At 39.7% G+C, this 23,702-nt stretch overlaps 1 protein-coding gene and 1 long non-coding RNA gene across 4 annotated transcripts in view; one reads left to right on the forward strand and one right to left on the reverse strand.

Annotated features, from left to right (window-relative positions):
* Positions 1-23,702, forward strand: part of LOC105725939 (uncharacterized) — a 58,929-nt gene that overhangs the window by 25,841 nt on the left and 9,386 nt on the right. The window lies entirely within an intron of this gene.
* The window catches only part of CPB2 (carboxypeptidase B2), a 58,019-nt gene that overhangs the window by 25,753 nt on the left and 8,564 nt on the right, over positions 1-23,702 (reverse strand). Inside the window, exons 2-5 of one of the 2 annotated variants that reach the window (XM_012465169.3) lie at positions 12,652-12,727; positions 9,427-9,551; positions 7,671-7,779; positions 3,758-3,859 (exon numbers count right to left, since the gene is read on the reverse strand). In XM_012465169.3, coding sequence (XP_012320592.1) covers positions 3,758-3,859; positions 7,671-7,779; positions 9,427-9,551; positions 12,652-12,727 — 412 coding nt within the window. The remainder of the gene's footprint in view (positions 1-3,757; positions 3,860-7,670; positions 7,780-9,426; positions 9,552-12,651; positions 12,728-23,702) is intronic. The other variant, XM_012465170.3, reaches the window with a different exon arrangement.

The raw sequence follows: 23,702 nt of genomic DNA on the forward strand, positions 1-23,702 counted from the left end.
CTGGCCAGTGGTCTATCTATTTTGTTAATCTTTTCAAAAAACCAGCTTACTGGATTCATTGATTTTTTGAAGGGGTTTTCTTGTTTCTATCTCCTTCAGTTCTGCTCTGATCTAAGTTATTTCTTGTATTCTGCTAGTTTTTGAATTTGCTCTTGCTTCTCTAGTTCTTTTAATTGTGATGTTACAATGTTGATTTTAGATCTTTCCTGCTTTCTCCTGTGGGCATTTAGTGCTATAAATTTCCCTCTAAACACTGCTTTAGCTGTGTCCCAGAGATTCTGATACATTGTATCTTTGTTCTCATTGGTTTCAAATAACTTATTTATTTCTGCCATTAATTTCATTATTTACCAAGTAGTCATTCAGAAGCAAGTTGTTCAGTTTAAAATCAGTGTGCAAAAGTCACAAGCATTCCTATACACCAATAATAGACAAACAGAGAGCCAAATCATGAGTGAACTCCCATTCACAATTGCTACAAACAGAATACAATATCTAGGAATACAACTTACAAGGGATGTGAAGGACTTCTTCAAGGAGAACTATAAACCACTGCTCAAGGAAATAAGAGAGGACACAAACAAATGGAAAAACATTCCATGTTCATGGATAGGAAGAATCAATATTGTGAAAATGGCCATACTGTCCAAAGTAATGTATAGATTCAATGCTATGCCCATCAAACTACCATTGGTTTTCTTCATAGAATTAGAAAAAACTATTTAAATTTTATATGGAACCAAAAAAGAACCCACATAGCCAAGACAATCCTAAGCAAAAAGAATAAAGCTGGAGGCATCACGCTACCTGACTTCAACCTATACTACAAGGCTACAGTAATCAAAACAGCTTGGTACTGGTACCAAAACAGAAATATAGACCAATGGAACAGAACAGAGGCCCCAGAAGTAATGCCACATATCTACAACCATCTGATCTTTGACAAACCTGACAAAATCAAGCAGTGGGGAAAGGATTCCCTATTTAATAAATGGTATTGGAAAAACTAGCCATATGCAGAAAACTGAAATTGGATCCCTTCCTTATACCATATACCTTATACAAAAATTAACTCAAGATGGATTGAAGACTTAAATGTAAGACTTAAAACCATAAAAACCCTAGAAGAAAATCTAGGCAATACTATTCAGGATATATGCGTGGCCAAAGACATCACGACTAAAACACCAAACAAAGTAATGGCAATAAAAGGCAAAATTGATAGATGGGATCTAATTAAACTAAGGAGCTTCTGCACAGCAAAAAAACTATCATCAGAGTGAACAGGCAACCTACATAATGGGAGAAAATTTTTGCAATCTATCCATCTGACAAAAGGCTAATATGCAGAATCTACAGGGAAATTTACAAGAAAAAAAAACAAACGACCCCATCAAAAAGTGGGCAAAAGATATGAACAGATACTTCTCAAAAAAAGACACGCATCCAATAAACATATGAAAAAAGCTCATCATCACTGATCATTAGAGAAATGAAAATCAAAACCACATTGAGATACCATCTCATGCCAGTTATAATGGTGATTATTAAAACGTCAGTAAACAGCAGTTGCTGGAGAGGATGTGGAGAAATAGGAATGCTTTTACACTGTTGGACGGAGTGTAAATTAGTTCAACCATTGTGGAAGACAGTGTGATTCCTCAAGGATCTAGAAATAGAAAATTCCATTTGACCCAGCAATCCCATTACTGGATATATATCCAAAGGATTATAAATCATGCTACTATAAAGACACAGCATATGTATGTTTATTGTGGCACTTTTCACAATAGCAAAGACTTAGAACCAACCCAAATGCCCATCAATGTTAGATTGGATAAAGAAAATGTGGCACATATACACCATGGAATATTATGCAGCCACAAAAAAGATGAGTTCATATCCTTTGCAGGGAGATGGATGAAGCTTGAAACCATCACTCTCAGCAAACTAACACAGGAATAGAAAACCAAACACTGCATGTTCTCACTTATAAGTGGGAGGTGAACAATGAGAACACACGGACACAGAGGGGAACATCACACACTGGGGCCTGTCAAGGGTCGGGGGCTAGGGGAGGAATAGCATTAAGGGAAATACCTAATGTAGATGACGGGTTGATGGGCACAGCAAACCACCATGGCATGCATATACCTATATAACAAACCTGCATGTTCTGCACATGTATCCTAGAACTTAAAGTACAATTAAAAAAAAGAAAGAAAGAAAAACAGTGTGGAGATTCCTCAGAAAACTAAAAATGGAACTACCATATAAGCCAGCAGTCCTACTATTGAGTATGACTCGAAAAGAAAGGAAATCACTATATAAAAGAGATATCTGCATTCCCATGTTTATTACAGCACTATTTGCAATAATCAAGATATAGAATCAAACTAAGTGTTCATCAGTAGATGAATGGATAAAAAAGGTGGTACATCTACATATGGAATATTACTCAGCCATAAAAAGAATAAAATCCTATCATTTGCAGCAAAATGGATGGAACTGGAGGTCATTATGTTAAGTGAAATAAGCTATGCACAGAAAGACAAATATCACGTGTTCTCTCTGATATGGGGAGTGGAAAAAGTTGATCTCATAGAGGCAGAGAATAGAATGGTGATTACCAGAGGCTGGGAAAGGGGAATAAAGAGAGATTGGTTAGTGGGTACAAAAATACAGTTAGGAAGGAGGAACAAGCCGGGCACGGTGGCTCACGCCTGTAATCCCAGCACTTTGTGGGGCCGAGGCGGGTGGATCACGAGGTCAAGAGATTGAGACCATCCTGGTCAACATGGCGAAACCCCGTCTCTACTAAAAATACAAAAAATTAGCTGGGCATGGTGGCACGTTCCTGTAATCCCAGCTACTCAGGAGGCTGCCTAAACCCAGGAGGTGGAGGTTGCGGAGAGCTGAGATCGCGCCACTGCACTCCAGCCTGGGTAACAAGAGTGAAACTCCATCTCAAAAAAAAAAAAAAAAAGGAAGGAGGAACAAGTTCTAGTGTGCAGTAGCACAGTAGGGTGACTAGAGTCAACAATAATTTACTGTATATTTCAAAATAGAAGATGGACATAAAATGTTCTCAACACAAAGAAATGATAAATGTTTGAGGTGATGGCTATCCCAAATACCCTGATTTGATCATTACACATTGTGTGCATATATCAAAATATCACATGTGGGGAGGGAGGGAGAAAAAAAATCACATGTATCCCAGAAACATGTACAATTATTGTGTATAAATTTTTAGAAATTAACAATGAAAAGCTGCACCAGTGTTTATCCACTAACATAAAATAAAACAGGGACTTAAAAAAAAAAACATCACTTCCTTCATTTTTATGGAAATGTTAAATGGCTTATCTAATGTCACATAAATAGAGTTAATTCTAGAACTGGGGTTCATCTAGAACTGAAGCCTTAACCCCTGCAGACTGTATTTGTAGATAGGGCCTTTAAAGCGGTGATTAAGTTAACATGAGGCCCTTAGGCTGGGTACTAATCCAGTCTGACTGGTGTCCTTGTAGGAAGAGATTAGGACATATAGACCAGGACAAGACTGTATTATTAATGGGAAAAACTTTAAAGGAAATAATCAACCCCTAAATAGCCAGATATTAAAGTTGAGGAACACTTGTAATGCAAATATTTTCAGAACTCAAAGAAAAGAAATTCAAGTTTTAACACACACCACTGGAGAATTAATCCCTCCCCTCACCTTGAAAGATCCACGACTTCCCCCACAACATACCTTTAAAACATAAAGTGGATACTTCTCATACGAGGATCCAATGTGGATTTTTTTAAGCATATCAGGATGCATCTCAGTTATAAGTTCTATCCAAGAATAGATCTAGCAAAATGGAAACCAGAGGTTAGTCACGAACCAAGTTCAAAGCATTTCCCTGACCAGAGGAAGCAGACAACTTCTTCAGAGAAAGGAGATTCCTGTAAAACCTCTGTATGTGGAATGCATGAGGAGCTAAAGCACTTAGGGCAGGGTGTTTCTTCTGCTGTTTAGGGAAATTGATAAAATTAAAGTTTTGATAAGTGTCAAGGTTTTGAGAAAGAGTGAAAAAGTGCTAAGAAACTTATAACAAGGTAAAAAAAAAAAAAAAAAAAAGTTAATCTTTAAACTATGGCCCCTGAAAGTTATTTTTAAAGTCATCACATTGAGTTACTGCCCCGTGTATGAAATTCTCATTATCATTCATTATTTAAAAGTTCACTTTTATTTGGAACTTTTTTAAAAATGCACTTTTCAAGATGAAGGGAGCCCTGAGCACCATCTTTACGCAGGATAAATGGAAGCATCATTGCTTCCCACTAAAGACCTGCGCAAGCACAGTGAGATTGACAGAATGATGAGAGGCAAAGATGGGGGCGATCTGGAGGAAAAACAGACAAACCCAGTTCTCTCCCCAAGAAGTAGTTTGATTCTGGACCTCTCTCTTGGGTGGAAGTCCAGTTGTATTTGAGGTTTGTCAAGATAATAGAGGAAAGTAAAAGCAAAAAAAAAAAAAAAAAAAAAATCTGGCCGGGCGCAGTGGCTCACGCCTGTAATCCCAGCACTTTGGGAGGCCAAGGCGGGTGAATCACGAGGTCAAGAGATCGAGACCATCCTGGCCAACATGGTGAAACACCGTCTCTACTAAAAATACAAAAAATTAGCTGGGCGTGGTGGCGCGTGCCTGTAATCCCAGCTACTCGGGAGGCTGAGGCAGGAGAATTGCTTGAACCCAGGAGGCGGAGGTTGCGGTGAGCCGAGGTCGCGCCACTGCACTCCAGCCTGACGCCTGGTGAAGAGTGAGACTCTGTCTAAAACAAAAAAAAAATTAAAAAAAAAAATCTGACTTTAGGTTAGCACCCACTTCAAAGCAAGTGTTGAATTATTATCTGGTTTGGGGTTGCTGGGATTGAACGGGGTTATGTTTTAATGTGGACCGACTTTCCAGGGTCCATTCTTAAACTCTGATACTTTCTGAATTGGAAACAATTAACGCTTGAGTTTATCTGTGGGAACTTTTCTAGAGGTGATTTCAAATAGCAATCCTAGCCGGTAAAAACTGGAGCACCATTTATCCTTGGGTTTTCTGAGATAGCATAACCAGCATGAGTGGGTAGGTGTGGGTGGTTGTCCCCGTGCTGAGAATTACGGGCTCCTGGAAGGCCCACCTGCCATCAAGTACCGACCCTATCAGTGTCTGAGGTGTCTGAAATGTAACCATCAGCAATTTCCTCATTGAAACTCCATTTCCCGTGTTACTCCTCTAGGCATAAATACATCTAGAAAGCTACCACCAAAAATTAATTTATGCATTGATACTTCAGTAGAGTTCCTCCAACAGGGGAGGATGTGTAATATGAAGGCAGTTTATTCATTTCTCAAACTAAGCTGAGATAATAACATAACATCTTTTGAAGAACTCTTTTCTTTTGCCATTTCTTCTAAGAAGTAATTTTTGGCCATTTGTTTCTTTCTCCCTACACTGGATTATTTAAGATCTCCTGGTGTGAGTCATTGACAAAATAACCTCTGCTGTCCACCAGGCATCTTGTAGGGAGGGCTGATGGAGAGACCACTGATCCAAGGGAGAGAAGCACTTAGAGGAATGTTCTGAGAGCAAAATTGTTATGGTTCCTATGAACCGCTTAGAAAATAATAGGGGTGGGGGTGGAGAGAGAAGTACAAGATATTTTCTAGAATGTGATAGTTAAAGACTAAATTTTGTACCCCTTTCTCCAGTTCATGTGTTGAATCCCTACCTTCTAGTAGGTTAGAAAGTGACTGTATTTGTAGATAGGGCCTTTAAAGAGATGATCTAATCAACATGAAGCCCTTAGAGTGGGCACTAATCCAATCTGACTGGTGTCCTTATAGGAAGAGGGGATTAGGATATACAGAGAGAGACACCAGGGATGCACGTGCACAAACAAAAGGCCGTATGAGGTGGCTCACGCCTGTAATCCCAGCATGTTGGGAGACCGAGGTGAGCAGATCACTTGAATTCAGGAGTTCAAGACCAGCCTCGCCAACATGGTGAAATCCTCTCTATTAAAAATACAAAAAATTAGCTGGGCATGGTGGCATGTGCCTCTAAGTTCCAGCTACTTTGGAGGCTGAGGCAGGAGAATTGCTTGAACCCAGGAGGCAGACAGGTTGCCATTGCACTCCAGCCTGGGTGACAGACTGAGACTCTGTCTCAAAAAAAAAAAAAGGAAAGAAATAGCCATCTGAGGAATGAAACACTGAGATGGCAACTACCTGCAAGCTGAGTAAAGAGGCCTCAGTAGAAACCAAACCTATTGACATCTAGATCTTCTAGTCTCTAGAATCATGAGAAAATAAATTTCTGTGATTTCAGCTACACAGTCTGTGGTATTTCATTACCATAGCCCTAGCAAACTAATAAAGCCATGTGCTTATTTTTTCCTTCTGTGTAATTCCAACTTTTTCTTGAAGATATGGTAAGAAAAGAACTTTTTCGAAGAAAATAATTAATATATGATTTACAGACATTTAAAAATACTTCTGTTTATGGTATTCCTCTCTCCCCACCAAACTTATCACAGCAGTGACAGTTTCACCTGCTGTATTTTGCAAATCCCACCTATGGAGGCTGCCTGCATCAAGTTTGCTCATGCAGTCCTGCTGATGGATGCTGGAGAGAGGTGGTCTGAATTGTATAGCTATAGGAGAGATTTTTTAAAAGGGGGTGCAATTGTATGACCCTCTCAATCTATCAGGCACACATTCTAGAAGCATACTGACTTCTGGCTTAATTAACTGGGAAGGAACAGATGCTTTTAAAGATTATATACATAAAATTGATTCTCATTACCTAAATCTTAGATGTCTTAAAAATAGGATATGGTCCCTAATAGTTTCTGGGCACCTAGTCAAAGATGACAAAAATAGTTATATTAGGCAATATAGCAGCATACTCTTATAAAAGGGCATCAAGGTATTTTTACTACTTGGAGAATACCATATAAAAAAGAAAGTCCTGCAAGGAATTTATTCTTTCGACTAACAAATATAGGGAAATGGCTTTTAGTAGATTATGTGAAAGCTTGATGAGGTCTCATCTGTACTCAAGTTCCCTCTAGAAGGAGTGGAACCTGTAAGTACTGAGAGAAAAACATATCCAGTTTCTTAAAGATTAAAACACAGGCATTATTATTATTATTATTATTATTAGTTTAGCTTCCTTCTAAGAGGAATAAAATACAATTAGTTATAGTGTATTAAATATAAGTGAATACATTCCTTTATTTAAGTGAGCTAATCTGACAATTAGTAATAGTAAAATTAGGGTAATGGTCCAAAGAGACATGATTAACTAGACTGGTAATTTTTTGGTGGCAGTTTTAATTAAAAGCCCCTATTCTTTAGTTTCTGTTGTTCCATAGCATAAAGTGTTACTCCCAACAGTTAGAGATACTCTTAGCTATAGACAAACATCCTATAGTTTACCAAATATGATATCTTCCCAGGGAAGATATCTACCAAAAAAATGAATGACCATCATGTAATTAACCTACATATGATTTTTTTTTCTTACCATCCTCCATCAATTATGATTCTTGGATATTCCCCTGGTTGAAATAGCAATGCTGATTAAATGAAAATAGTAGCTCTGAAGAGCTGTGTGATGGCTTACTTCATTTAGTGAGTGATACTGTTCATAGTACGATGAGGAGGCTCGGGGGCTGACTGTGTCGTTGGAAATCTGCTGTTGAATAAGATCTTCCACATCTGCCAGCAAGACACTAGGTGATGAAACAGAGAGTAAGGTAGTTTCCAAGCAGAGGGTGGACCTTCCCACATGGCCCATTGCAGGCACAGCATGAAGAAAAAAATCACTAAGAAACTTAATAAACATTTCATCAGGGTAAAAGCACAACATCTCACATTGTGATCAACTGATGGACAAACTCTGTCAGAAGAGCCTACATGGGCACTAGAGAAAAAGTAGCTTTTATGAGGTGTATTTTTGGGACCTCCAAAAAATCCACCCTTTCCCACCATGACCAACATTACTCAATGGTGATTCTTCAGTGTCTTTTATATGAACATATGGATTAATGTACCTTTCTTCAATTCAGAATAACACCGTATTATATTGTTTTCAGTTAAAGAGGAAGCAGCAGCAGAAAAGCTTTTTCTCTCCCCTCCCCTGCCCCCACATTGACCTACACCAGATGTTCTGCAGAACGAGAGAAATAGAACAGGAAAAGGGAAGTACAGGAAAGGCATCTCATTCAATTTCTCTTCAGAGTACCACATTTGTTACCTAGGCAAATACTTTAACTGAATTAAGGCATTCTGTCACCTGAGATGGACAAGTTGAAAGTTAGCTGTCATACTAATAAAGGGCTCTTTACTTTTATTTAGGACAATAAATAAAAGCCACAGCGTTGACATCAGAAAGATCTAAGCTCAACTCCTAACTCTGCCATGTTCTTTCTGATTTACCCTGAAAAATTCCTTTATAAGTAAGGATAATTTTTTCATCTATATCATGGGGATTGCATCTACTTCACATGGTTAAATAAAGATTAATTGATACAATGTCAATTAATAGAAAGGTTCAGCACAGTTCCTGGAAAACAGTACACACCTATAGTATGCTCTATAATACATTACTAATAATTAACATAGCGTATTATCCAGAGGCTACCCATTGATACACAAAAAAGAGCCTGGTCTCAAGGAAGGGGCCAGGCCACCAGGAAGCTACTGGCAGTTGGGCAGTGGAAATGGAGAGGAGATATTGGACAGGAAACTCCATGAGGAAGAAGGCTAGACTCTGAGCAGAAATTGCACCTGATACACTTTTTAAGAAAAGGAAATCATTTATAACCTACAGGGTATGTGCTGTTTTTACACTTAATTTACAAAACTTGGAAACAGAGAAGTGAACAATTCCTCCAGGGTCATATAGGTGGTAAGCGGCAGTGCCAGACTCTAACCAGGGATCTCTGCAGAGTCCAACCACCTGTTACACTTTTTAAAAGCCAGACATTCAGAAATGGTCACTGTCTTTGTGAAGAAGAATTGGCAGAAGCTAAATCCCCTCCAGCAGCTGCTTTTTCAGAATATATCACAAAGCCTACCAAGGCAAATGGCAATTTTGTTTCCTGAGTCTGGGTACAGAGTCATCAGAGAAAAAGGAACTCTGAGAGGCTTTACCAATCATTGAGTCTAACCTGCATTTTAGATAAGGGACCAAGGTCATGAGGGTTAAACCACTTAGCGAAGATCACAGAGCTGGACCTTGGGCTTTATTACCAGTCCATTAAGTGCAGTCAGAGACTTCTATGCTGCCACGGTTAATACATTTTATTTTTCCAGGAAGCAGTTATACCATACCCTAGTCAAATGCAGCTACTCAATATGAATTGAATGGTGCCTACCTGGATGGAATTCCGCTCTCATTTAAATGTGTTTTCACATTGTCTACATCTGATGCATTTACAAAAAAATGGACTTGTCTTTTCTTCTCAATAAGTTCAGCTATTACTGGTTGCCAGAGAACAATCTACAGTTTAAGGGACAAAATTGATAAAATTACACATCATTCTCATCTGTAGCTAGAGCCATGAAAGTTGTATCTATAAGGAGCACGAAAAGGACACTCTCTGGCGCCGGTACCCATCCACACACATAGTAATGTAAACACTTATTTTGCAGTAAGCTTTTAAAATTCCTTTCTATAACTAGTTGCTAAAAAAGGCCCTGGAACATACAACATAACCAATAAATATTTGATGAGACAATGAACGAATGACAATATTCATGACTTAGTTATAAAACTGTACGTGTACGTTAGATACTTGAAAGAGAAACGAAATTTTGTCTAGGAAGAAAGTTGATTAAACATTGATTTTATTTAATAAAAGTGTCATGTTCTTATAATTATCATCATGTCCTTGTTCCTTTTTTAAAAAAAAAATCTAATTATGGACTTTGGGCAATGGCTTTCAATAAGATTTACATTTTTCTCTCTTAATATACTTTTTCAAAGCACTTTCATGCTCATTTCCTCTGATAATTATAACACTTTGATATAAACTAGGCAGGTGTTATTATTTGCATTGTTCAGGTGAAGAATAAGGCTCATAGCTAACTTCTAAAATCATACACCTAGGAGTGACAGAACAAGAACTAAAATTCTAAATCTCAGTTGCTTCCTCTTGTAGTTTCCTCTTTACCATGATGTGGTGGTCATGAATATGCACCACTCAGCTTTTCTGCTGAGAAAAGCACAATTGACTGGTGTTCCCAGTGGCTGCCCTGGGAACCTACCAGAAGCTGAGACCATGTGGTCTCAGGGCTGCAGCCAGCCAGTAACTGAGCCCTGTGGAAGTATTAATGCAGGCCCATTCTTGCCAGACATGGGGCTCCCATAACAGATGACTGGCTTAAGGACTCACCACTGAGTCTGACCTAGTCCAGCCTTCCTTGGAACTGCCCTTCAGTCTGAGATTCTCCACACAAAATCCTTTCTGCAGAGGTGTCAGAGCTACATCATGGTCTGATGAATACTCCCTGCCTTCTCCAGCTCCCACCTCTATACTCCAACAGCATTCCCCTCATCGCTTGCTCCCCTAGTCTGGTCTTGACCTCTGCTTCTCGGAAAACACTAACAAACAAGGAGCCATTAATTTTCTACCATGATATTGTTACAGGATCCCTGGGGTATCACTTCACCAGCAGAAACTTCTGTGGTCAGTGGTGCCTTTGCCTAAGTTTTGCTCAGGCCTGCTGAGCCCACTCAGCCTGGAAGGCTGCGCTCATCTCATGCTACTGGCTTGGATCCCATTCCTGCCAAGAGCGAGCAGAGTGGCGAGGGGTATGTGAGTGAGCGAGCATGGGGTTCAGCCACTGCACAGAGCCAGGCATGCTGGCTGTGGTAGGGCAGGTAGCTCCCGGTACCAGCTGTGGCTGGCACCAGGGAACATGGTGATGCCCACAAGTTTGGAGGCATCAGGAACCACAGAGCCCCAAAGAGGGTGTCATAGCCCTGGCTCAGGGACCTCTTAGGTCTGAGCTCCCCAGAAGGTTGCAGTTCTTCTCTCCCTCTTGTGACCTACAATGTGGCAAGCATGGGGCGTGTTTTTTAGCCCTGTTCATGTTACAGCTCTTTCAGCTCCACTATTTGACAGGTTCAGAGTTCTTGTCCTGCATGCAGAAACAATGAGGTATGTGGACAGATGGAGGGTGAGCAAGGTGAAGAGGAGCTTTCCTGAGTGATGGAACAGCTCAGAGGAGACTCGCAGTGGGTGGCTCCTCTCAGCAGCCAGGGTGTCCTGACAAATGTTCAGCTCCAGGCAGAGAGGAGACCCTGGAGTGAGCAGCTCCTCTCTACAGCTGATCCTCCCCATGTCTCTCCAGAGTCTAGTTGAATCCAGGGGTTTTTATGGGCTTAGAATGGGAGGAAGTATGTGCTGATTGGTTGATGGGTGGCCATGGGCGGGTGCAGAAAAAGCACCATAAGCTGCCACTGCAATGCACAAGACTGGCACCTGAGCCCCCAGGCTTCAGGACTTCTGGGGCTTCAAGGTGGGGCTTCACCAGGGACCCACCCTTCTCTGCCTAGGAACCTGTCTGCCTCCTACTGCTATTTATGGCACCCAGGCTTTTTGAGCTGAGGGGCTCCTGCAGGCCAGTGCTGAGATGCCCTCAGCAACCCCCTCAGCTTCCCTTCTGTGCTCATCAGTATCCAAAGTCCAGAGGGGGCTGGGGCAGCAGGGGGCTGGCATGTCAGTGCTGCCCTGAGCATGCGCACAGCCAACCGGGTTGTGACAGCACCTGGGTTCAGCCTCAACTTTGTTCCAAGATTGGAGTGAATACCAGGAACTAGGAGAGGCCAGATGACGGCAATAGGCACTTTTGAGCCTGTGCAGGAATGGGGGGCCTTCCCAGAACCCTAAGAGTGCAGAGATGCCTGGGTCTGCAAACCCTGCTGAGCCACTGCAGCTGCACCCAGGAAGGTGGGGCTCCTGCCTGCTCCTGGCCCCTAAGAGCACAGGGATGCCCTGGTCTGCAGCTGCAACTGCACCTGGGGAGCATCAGGCTCCTACCCTGCCATCTCAGAAGCGGGTGGGACTTTCACCTCTTTCTGGCTTCTGCTGGCTCCGTGGAGCACACAGCCCCTGCAGTGCCTCCCCAACTGCAGCTGGTGTCATGGCAGCAGCTGTTCTAGATGGGCTTCCACTGACATTAATATTCTGTAATTTGTGTCAGTTTTCTACATCTTAGACATTACATCAAGATGGGTCCCTCGGTGAGAATTTTAATCAATATACCCTATGTTTTTCCTGCCTCCTTGGTTAAGAACCACCATTTTATAAGTAAGTCTTTGTTTATAAATGTAATTTCTGCTACTGTAGCATCTTTCTAAGTGCACACTTTCAATCCCAAAGTACTATTATAAAATTGGCTGGAAAGCCAATAGCACAAGTGGAGAAGTTTTGATTTGGGGAACCAACAAAATCATGTGATTATGAGAAGTGAGAGAAGGCTATGAGAAGAGTCCATACTAGATACATATAAGCCAGACAACAACAGGAGGGAACTCAGCACCCAGTGCTTATACAAAATGAAACCAATGCAAACATAAAGTGGGAAAAAATTACCTCGTATGTTGTAGTAAGATTCTGTAGAACTTGAACTTGCCTAGAGGTTCTAGGAAGAGCAGATAGAACCTGGCCACTGGGGAAAAAAATAAAACAGGATTTTGATATGAAATTAAAGAGTAACAGTGGAATACATTATACTGTGAGGGGCTTTTAGGTAATTGCAAAAGGGAAACAAAATTTAAAATATGATTAAGACAGAGCATCTCACTACTGACTCAGTGTAAAAAGAGAACATACACTCTCAGTCTTTCTGCTCCTAAGCAATTGCAAAATCAACAGCTCTCTTGACTGGGGGTCAGTTTACAGAGTACTTACTTCTTTCTTTACTATTGTGCATGTGTGTGTGTGTGTTTTAATTTTAAAAATTAAATATTTGATGCAGAAGGGAATTTTTATGCAATCCTAGGTTGTTATATAATAAAATGAATGCCTGTGAACCCATCACCCCACTTAAAAAGTCCAGCTTCCTTGGCAGCCTGAAGATCTATATATAAAATAATAGATATATAACCTTTATAAAAAGGTTATATTATATATATATATTATATACATATATATTCTTCTGAATCTTGTTTTTTCTTCACTCAATATTGTATTCTCAAGATTATCATTTGTGTTGAAGTATCTAGCCTTAATTCACACGTGAAAGCATTTTCCTACAAGTGGAATTATCATTTCATCAGATATGCACAGTTTCAATTTCATAGGATAGTGTCATATCAGTCCTCAAGCTTTTTGTATCAATTTATATTATCGGTAGCAGTGGAAAAGATTTCCTATTCTTCTTCCTCCTTGCCAACACCAGACACTCTCTGACTTTTTAACTTTTCCAATCAAATTGTTATGAAATGAAATCTTCTTGTGATTTTAATTTTCATATTCTGACTTGCTAATGAAGTGGAGTTGCTTATGTTTGATTATTGGCCATTCATATTTTTGCTTATGAGTTACGTTTATTCAGATCACTTGTCCATTTTTTCCAATATGCTTGTATTTTTGTAATAGTTCATTTGTATAATTTCTTTATATATTTTAAATACTAATTTCTTGTCAGTCATATGTATTGCAAATATTTTCTAGTAGTTTATAACTTGTCTTTTCTCTTTCCTCGTGATGTGCTTTTTGGAAGGCATTTCCTTCCAGGTGTGGGTTAAGATGTCTTTCTAAATATCTGGGATATAAAGATACTCTCATATATTTCTTCTTTCTTATTTACATTTTTAATTCAATTGAAAATTATTTGGCAGTGTAAAGAAGAAATAGACTTCTTTTCTTCTCAGCATCATTTATTATTATGATGTTTTACATCATCAATATTTTCCCCAGGGATCCACTATGTCAATTTTGTCATATATCAAGTTTCCATACTGTTTGGCAGAGAAAATACTGGTTCATCATACCAATGCCTCTTCCTGGGCACACAGAAAAACTACATTACCCAGTCTTCTGTGTGGCTGCATTGAGACCTGGTGCCTGAGCTTTCGCCAATGGGAATGCATGGGAGTGTTGTAGGTGCTTAAGAGTAGGTGTGTCTTCTCAAAAAACCAGCTCCTGGATTCACTGATTTTTTGAAGGGTTTTTTCTGTCTCATCTCCTTCAAGTCTGCTCTGCTCTTAGTTATTTATTGTCTTCTGCTAGCTTTTGAATTTGTTTGATCTTGCTCCTCTAGTTCTTTTAATCGTGATGTTAGGGTGTCGATTTTAGATCTTTACTCATTTCTTTTGTGGGCATTTAATGCTATAAATTTCCCTCTAAACACTGCTTTAGATGTGTCCCAGAGATTCTGGTACATTGTGTCTTTGTTCTCATTGGTTTCAAAGAACATCTTTATTTCTGCCTTCATTTCATTATTTATCCAGTAGTCACTCAGGAGCAGGTTGTTCAGTTTCCGTGTTATTTGTGTGGTATTGAGTGAGTTTCTTAATCCTGAGTTCTAATTTGATTGCACTGTGGTCTGAGAGACTGTTATGATTTCTGTTCTTTTGCATTTGTTGAGGAGTGTTTTACTTCCAATTATGTGGTCAATTTTAGAGTAAGTACAATGTGGTGCTGAGAGGAATGTATATTCTTTTGATTTGGGGTGGAGAGTTCTGTAGATGGTCCAGATCTGAGTTCAAGTCCTGAATATCCTTGTTAATTTTCTGTCTCATTGATCTGTCTAATATTGACAGTGAGGTGTTAAAGTCTCCCACTATTATTGTGTGAGAGTCTAAGTCTCTTTGTAGGTCATTAAGAACTTGCTTTGTGTATCTGGGTGCTCCTGTATTGGGTGCATATATATTTAAGATAGTTAGCTCTTCTTGTTGCATGGATACCTTTACTATTATGTATGCCCTTCTTTGTCTCTTTTGCTCTTTATTGTTTTAAAGTCTGTTTTATCAGAGACTAGGATTGTGACCCCTGCTTTTTTGTTTTTCTTTCCATTTGATTGGTAAATCTTCCTCCATCCCTTTATTTTGAGCGTATGTGTGTCTTTGCATGTGAGGTGGGTCTCCTGGATACAGCACACTGATGGGTCTTGACTCTTTATCCAATTTGCCACTCTATGTCTTTTGATTGGGGCATTTAACCCATTTACGTTTAAGGTTAATATTGTTGTATGTGAATTTGATCCTACCATTTTGATGCTAGCTGGTTGTTTTGCCTGTTAATTGATGCAGTTTCTTCATAGTGTCAAGGGTCTTTACAATTTGTTATGTTTTTGCAGTGGCTGGTACTGGTCATTCCTTTCCCTGTTTAGTGCTTCTTTCAGGAGCTCTTGTAAGGCAGACCTGGTGGTAACAAAATCTCTCAGCATTTGCTTGTCTATAAAGAATTTTATTTATCTTTCACTTATGAAGCTTAGTTTGGTTGGATATGAAATTCTGTGTTGAAAATTCTTTTCTTTAAGAATGTTGAATATTGGCCCCCACTCTCTTCTGGCTTGTAGGGTTTCTGCCGAGAAATCTGCTGTGAGTCTGATGGGCTTCCCTTTGCGGGTAACCTGACCTTTCTCTCTGGCTGCCTTTAGCATTTTTTCCTTCATTTCAACCCTGGTGAAAAGATCAACAAAATAGATGGACCACTAGCCAGGCTAATATAAAAGAAAAGGGAGAAGAATCAAATAGAGGCAATAAAAAACGATAAAGGGGATATCACCACCAATCCCATAGAAATACAAACTACCATCAGAGAATACTATAAACACCTCTATGCAAATAAACCAGTAAATCTAGAAGAAATGGATAAATTCCTGGACATATACACCCTCCCAAGACGAACCCCAAGAAGAAGTCAACCCCCTGAATAGACCAATAATAAGGTCTGAAATTGAGGAAGCAATTAATAGCCTACCAACCAAAAAGAGTCCAGAACCAGATGAGTTCACAGCTGGATTCTACCAGCGGTGCAAAGAGGAGCTAGTACCATTCCTTCTGAAACTATTCCAAAGGATACAAAAAGAGAGAATCCTCCCTAACTCATTTTATGAAAACAGCATCATCCTGATACCAAAACCTGGCAGAGACACAGCTAAAAAAGAAAATTTCAGGCCAATATCCATAATGAACATTGATGTGAAAATCTTCAATAAAATACTGGCAAGCCAAATCCAACAGCACATCAAAAAGCTTATTCATCACAATCAAGTCGGCTTAATTCCTGAGATACAAGACTGGTTCAGCATATGCAAATCTATAAACATAATCCATGACATAAACAGAACCAAAGACAAAAACCACATGATTATCTCAATAGATGCAGAGAGGGCCTTTGACAAAATTCAACAGCCCTTTATGTTAAAATGTCTCAATAAACTAGGTATCAATGGAACATATCTCAAAATAATAAGAGCTATTTATGACAAACCCACAGCCAGTATCATACTGAATAGGCAAAAACTGGAAGCATTTTCTTTAAAAACTGGCACAAGATAAGGATGCCCTCTCTCACCACTCCTATTCAACATAGTATTGGAAGTTCTGGCCAGGGCAGTCAGGCAAGAAAAAGAAATAAAGGGTATTCAATTAGGAAAAGAGAAAGTCAAATTGTCTCTATTTGCAGACGATATGATTGTATATTTACAAGACCCCATCGTTTCAGCCTCAAATCTCCTTAAGCTCATAAGCAACTTCAGCAAAGTCTCAGGACACATTTTTTCATAGTGGTTGTACTAATTTACAATCCTCTCTGTGGGGAAGTGGTCCCTCCCCAGATACAAGAATTAGCCTGTGCTTTGTCCTGAACTTCCCTGCCTCCAGAACTGTGAGCAATAAATTTCTGTTCTATATAAGCTACCCCATTTAAGGTATTTTTTGTTATAACTGCCCAAATAGACTGACACAGAATTAACCCTTTGTTGTATTAAGTAAAACTATTTCAGGTTTTATTAGTGATTGCAGCATAATCAGGGATTACCCTCGCTAATCTAACGTACTCTATTTTATTAGTTCTCTATTATGTTCTATTGATTTATTTGTCTACCCTTTAGCCTATACTACTCATCTTAGTGATGGTAGCTTCATATTACACCCTAATATCTTATAGAACAAACTCTTGCTTCCCTCTGCCCTGCCCAATTCTTGTTTTACAAGCCTCTTGCCTTGATCCTTTGCTGTTTCATATAATTTTTAAAAGTCAGCTTGTTATGTTTCATGAAAAAAATTGAATTTTCATTAGAATTATGTTGGCTCAATAGATTGATAATTTGGAGAGAACAGATATACTCATGATTCTGAGTCTCATTATCAGCAAATACAGTAAATTTGTCTATTCTTTAATGCCTTTCCAAAAATTTTATAATTCCATCCATAAAGATGTTACACATTTTTAAATTATGTTTTTTTCTAACAAATTTGCCTTTTCACTAGTAAATGATAACTTTTAACGTGTCATCTCTAAGCTCTTTTTTGCTGAGATATAGAAATAAAATTGATTTTCACAGTTGATTTTCTATTCTGCTCCCTTGGTAGTTTTGATAATTTTAATGTAGGTATTTGGGGGGATTTTTCTCTTTGCAAGTAATCATTACACCTGCAAATACTATTAGGTTGGTGCAAAAGTAATTGCGGTTTTCGCCATTACTTTTAATGTGCTTAATATACTTCTAATACATTCTGCTTCTTTAATTTCAATGCTTATAGAGCCCTTTTTCCCCCTCCTTCTTATCTTGCTGTGTTGCCTAGGACTTCAGTACAACATTGAATAGAAGTGGTGATAAAATGCATGATTCATAATTTTTAAGAAAAACCTCCTAGCATTTTACCATTAGAATGCTTGCTGTAGATTTTTGGTAGATGCCTTTTATCACTTTAAAAAAAACTCCTTGCTCTTTGTTATGACTTTTTATGATGAATGGGTGTGGATTTTGCACATTTTCTATAAGTTCAGCATGTGGGTTTTCTGGCTTCATCTCTTAATGTGGTGAATAATATTAATAGATTGTTTAAAAAGCAGACATTTGGGTTGTTTTCTCACTTTTGCTTTGTCATATTTCTTTCTACCTTGCAACTCTTGCAAAGGTTGTGAGGAAGTCTCAGTGATTCTTACACAGCCAAGGAAATAGATTAATGTGACTCAACATGAATTTACTTTATTTTCACATACCACTTAGAAAAGAAGAATTCCTTAGAAAATGTCCTCATATCTGCAGCTCTCCATCCAGTTTTATAGGTAAGGGTTAAGGAGAGAAAGGAAGCAGTGAGGTGAGGAATTGTGTAATCTATTAACAGCAATGGCATTCTTAGGTTTCCAGTATACCACTGAGTAACCTCACAAGAACTAATTTATTTAAATTAAAATTAAGCTATTTTGTGGCATTTGCCAGCTGGGAACCCCGAACCCAGCTTTTTTTAACTGAACAAGATTTTTCTTTTATTTTCAAACAAATATTGACTTTGAAATATGACGATGAATATATTTTAAATCAGAAACACTTTCCTCTTGCTTTATTTGAAACTAATCTTAGACTTTGCTTCCAGTTACACCCTCCTTTATGAAATAACTAAAAATCTGGACAAAATGTATTGAACAACAGCACTCAAGACATTGGACAACAGCAACATGATGACTAAATGCAACATGGTGTCCTGGATTAGACCTCGGAACAGAAAAAGGGCATCAGTGTGAAAACTGGCGAAATCCAGAAACCTCTGGAGTTTAGTTAATAGTAATATAACAATGTTGATTTCTCAGTTTTTATAAATATATCATGTATACTGGGTGAGGGGTATACAGTTGTATTATACTGGCAGCTTTTCTGTAAACTAAGACTACTTCAAATAAGGCATCTTACTTAAGAAAACCGTGTACCAAGAGCTCTGGAAGCACAAAAGAGGTTATGATAACTTCTGTTTGTTGTCATTAGCAAAGGCTTCATAGAAGGGATGTCTGGGTGCGTAAGAAGGTCTAAGAGCAGGTAAAAGCACAACAGCAAGAGGCAAAGGGCATTGCTGGGAAAATGGCCCTTGTTCATTGTTGGCAAATATAGGATACAGGTGTTAAAGCAAGAGAAGAACGGGAGCTAAACAGAAATGAGTGTGGGAAGTTATATTTGTCCTCCCCTAGAGAAGGTCTTGAATGCATGCTGAGAAATTTGGACTTCATCTGGTAGGCAATTATGAGTTAGAAAGGTAACATTTGAGTTGTGATTTATAAGGATAACTTTATTTGTTTTTTGTTTTTGTTTGCTTTGTTTTTGAGTTAAAGTCTTGCTCTGTCACCCAGGCTGGAGTGCAGTGGTGCAATCTCAGCTCACTGCAGCCTCTGCCTCCCAGGTCCAAGCAATTTTCCTGCTTCAGCCTCCCAAGTAGCTGGGATTACAGGTGTGCGCCACCAGGTCCAGTTAATTTTTGTATTTTTACTAGAGACGGGGTTTCACCATATGACCTGGGCTGGTCTTGAACTCCTGTCAGGCAGTCTACCCACCTCAGCCTCCCAAAATGCTGAGATTACAGGTGTGAACCACTGAGCCTGGCAAGAATAACTTTAACAAGGGGGGAAGGTGGTTTTATTTTGGAAATCCTGAGTAAACGATTCTGAATTCTGGCAATAAGCCTATGGAGACTTGATTATCAGAAGAGGGGAAAAGTAACTCATAGAAATCATAGATGGACAAATTTTATGTCAATCTCTGATACAACTTTAGCATAAACTATTAAACCAGTGATGAAAGACATATATTCAAGGATATTTATTATGGCATTATTCATAGTACCAAAACCCAAAAACCATGTGATTTCTTAGCAGTAGCAGAATTGCTTAATGTTGGTTGTGTCTCCACATTCTAGAATGCTTTTCGGTCATTATAAAAAATGAGTTTGATTTATAACAGTTAACTTGGGGGCTTTATATGACATATTAAGGGAGAGAGGCAAGATGTGGAGAACTTTATGAAATATGATCTTATTTTTGTAACAAAATAAGTTGGAAAGATGAAAAATCGTATGTGTTAAAAGCAGGAGAGTTATACATAAATAAGCAATACATTGTTAGCAGTGATTTGGAGGGTGAAAAATGGCAATTGAAGGATTGGGTAAGTGGTGGGGGAGGTACAAATGACATTCTTTTTAAAAGAAAGATTTCTCTAGTGCCAGTAAGAGATAGGACATTCAACTAATGCACAATTATACAGAGGGATGTATAACTGCATAGAGAACGTATGAAAGGATGATCTCGAAAATGTGTATATTTTCCCAGAATGGTGAAATTTCAGTGTTTTTCTCCCTAATTTTATGCTTTTCTGTATTATTTACTTTTTAAACCCAAAATAACTCTTATTCTTGTATTTATTCAAGAAAATGATTGGGAGGCTGAGGCGGGTGGATCATGAGGTCAAGAGATCGAGACCATCCTGGTCAACATGGTGAAACCCCGTCTCTACTAAAAATACAAAAAAATTAGCTGAGCATGGTGGTGCGTGCCTGTAATCCCAGCCACTCAGGAGGCTGAGGCAGGAGAATTGCCTGAACCCAGGAGGCAGAGGTTGCAGTGAGCCGAGATCGCGCCATTGCACTCCAGCCTGGGTAAAAAGAGCGAAACTCCGTCTCAAAAAAAAAAAAAAAAAAAAATGAAATTAAAAGAAAAATCTCCTTTGACTGTAAAAAAGCCACTACCAAGCTTCTCAGTGATGCTGGTAACCCTCTCATCTCACTCGCACATTCCTTATCGTTTTTATAAACAGAATGGGCCCTGAGAGGAGCATAGTCACCCAGTGGGGTTTCTAGCCTCACATAGCATTTTTATTCTAGTGTGCTCCATCTCTTTGTTCACCATCTGCCACATTTGCTCTGACATTTCTAGTTCACTTGGGGCAGGCCATGCTTTTTCCAAGCTTCCAAAAACCATCCTAGCAGCATGTTTGTACCACCTCCCAAGGAACTAACTAGAATGTTAAATTCTGTAGCATGGGTGAGTGCACCTCCTTTGGGGTATAGTCCTTTTCCTCTGTTAACATGCCCAGCACTTCCACAGCCGGCTTATGTTGTGACTACCCTAGTTATTGGCTTGGAGGCCAGGAGGGGAGGTGGGAACAGATCTTGAGGGCTAGCTATAGGACATGCCATTACAGAACTGAGCTCTGATAGAAATGGGGATGCTAAGATCCCCATATAGAGAAGCCAGGTGGGAGGGCTTAACTACCACTAATAAGTTGGGCAAATTATTACAAGGAGCAGTAAGGTCAGAGAGGAAGCTAGAGAACCATGACCTTCAGAAAATTGTGGAGTTGGTTAAGAGAACACAAAGTTCTTAGGGGAAGATAGAGGAGTAGCCAACAAAAGGATTGCTCAATCTTTACAATAAAAATAGATCAAGGATGGATAATGAGAGAGGCTAAGGACAACTATCCCAATCCAAAGTCATAATCCATTGCCCTTTTCCAGATCTGAGCTGTTCTTAGACCCAGAATTTCTTGCCTGAAGGAGTCAGGTCCCCACAAGGAAAGCCCCTACAACAGTATAAAAAAAAGAATCTATAAAGATCATGACTTTCCCAAAGAGACCTGTGGAAATTTCCTCAGGTAAGTCTGCACACTGGGGAAAGTGTAATACTGAAACATTTTCAGGTCTGTTGGATGCAAGGTCAATATCCAAGTTGATTTTGAAACCTGGGTATCTGGAGTCCTAGCCTAAGTCTAGCTCATAGCGGGTGCACCATGTCAATGGATTCCCCCATGATTATTTTCCTGGTTCCCAAATGTATAACTGCCATGAACATACTAGGTAGTTGGCAGAACCTCCACATTGTTCCTTTGAGTGTAAGACAAAAGCTATCATAGTGGGAAAAGCCAAAAGGAAACCTCTGAAATTTCCCAACCTCCCAGCCAAGATACCAAAATTTAAAAAATAAAATTCATCTTTGGGGGGAAATGACAAATATCAGTACCACCCTTAAAGAGCTAAAAGATGCAGGGATGGTAGATCCCATCAAATCCATATTTAATTTGCCATCTGGATCCCACAAAAACCAGATGGATCCTGGAAAACAACAGCGAACAATCAAACTCAATCAAGCAAGAATCGCAATTGCAGCCACAGTGCTTGCTGTGGCATCTTTGCCGGGGTAGAGTCTCAGGCATGTAGCATTCAGCTATTGCGCTGGATGTGCCAGTCAGAAAAAGCATCAGAATAGTTAACACCCACTTGGGACAGACACCAGGGTATATTTACAGTCTTGCCTCAGCTTTAATTAACTTTCTCACTCTCCAGCTGCAAGATGTGTACTGATAGAAGCCCCCAACTCCTGTGCTCTGAAATCTGTCCCTGTGTTAGTGCTAATACCACATCTCCCACTGGCTGCTTGCAGCTAATAACTGAGTATGGTGGGGATACTAAGGCAGGCTCTTTCGACAAAACTGGAAACTCTTCTGATGCATGACTTTGGCTATAGGACTCTTTTTTTTTTTTTTTTTGAGACAAATTTCACTCTTATCACCCAGGCTGGAGTGCAATGGCATGATCTCAGCTCACTGCAACCTCCGCCTCCTGGGTTCAAGCTATTTTCCTGCCTCAGACTCCAGAGTAGCTGAGATTATGGGTGCTCACCACCACGCCTGGCTAATTTTTGTATTTTTAGTAGAAATAGAGTTTCACCATGTTGGTCAGACTGATCTGGAACTCCAGACCTCAGGTGATCCACTCATCTTGGCCTCTTGAAGTGCTGGGATTACAGGCGTGAGCCACCGCACCCAGCCAGGACTCTTTATTGCCTTTGCCAAAACTTTCTTAGAACTGCACTACGACCTGAGATGTTCCCTACCCCCTTCCTTCCTTTCCTCTCTCCTCTACAGGGGTTAGGCTTGCATTGCAGTCTCGTGGTTCTCCCAGCCTCTGCCAGCCCTCTCCCCATTTCTTGTGCCTAAGCATTTTCCCCAACACACCTCTTGCACAGCTAATCTCATCTTGGTGTCTGCTTCTCAGAGGATCATAACTGACACAAGTAGGAAGAGGAAGTCTGATACGTGGATGGTCAAGCTGATAGTGCATGGGTGCAAGTAAAAAATGAAGTGGGCCAGGTGCGGTGGCTCACGTCTGTAATCCCAGTACTTTGAGAAGCTGAGGCGGGTGGGTCACCTGAAGTCAGGAGTTCAAGACCAGCCTGGCCAACATGGTGAAACCTCATCTCTACTAAAAATACAAAAAATTAGCCAAGCATGGTGGCAGGCGCCTGTAATCCTGGCTACTTGAGAGGCTGAGGCAGGAGAATTGCTTGAACCTGGGAGGCAGAGGTTGCAGTGTGCTGAGATCACATTACTGCACTCCAGCATGGATGACAGAGGGAGACTCTGTCTCAAGAAAAAAAAAAAAGTAAAGTGAGGCTGCACTATGGACTCACTCAGGGGTGACTGAAAGAGAGCAGTAAGGGAAATCTTCCTAAGTAGGCAGAGCTTCAGTGTTGCATCTCATATATACCTTGTGTGGAAAAGATGATTTCCAATGTTAGACTATGCAGGAATTCATGGATAGTGGCAAGTGACATGACTGGAAAACCCCTCAAGAACCTGGAAGAAGAAATATTGACAGATTGGAGACAGAGATTGGAGAAAGGGGGATATGGATGGAACTATGGGAGTA

This window comes from Aotus nancymaae, unplaced genomic scaffold (assembly GCF_030222135.1).
Source record: "Aotus nancymaae isolate 86718 unplaced genomic scaffold, 86718_ANA_hifiasm-v0.15.2.pri h1tg000009l, whole genome shotgun sequence".
Taxonomy (NCBI): Eukaryota; Metazoa; Chordata; class Mammalia; order Primates; family Aotidae; genus Aotus; species Aotus nancymaae.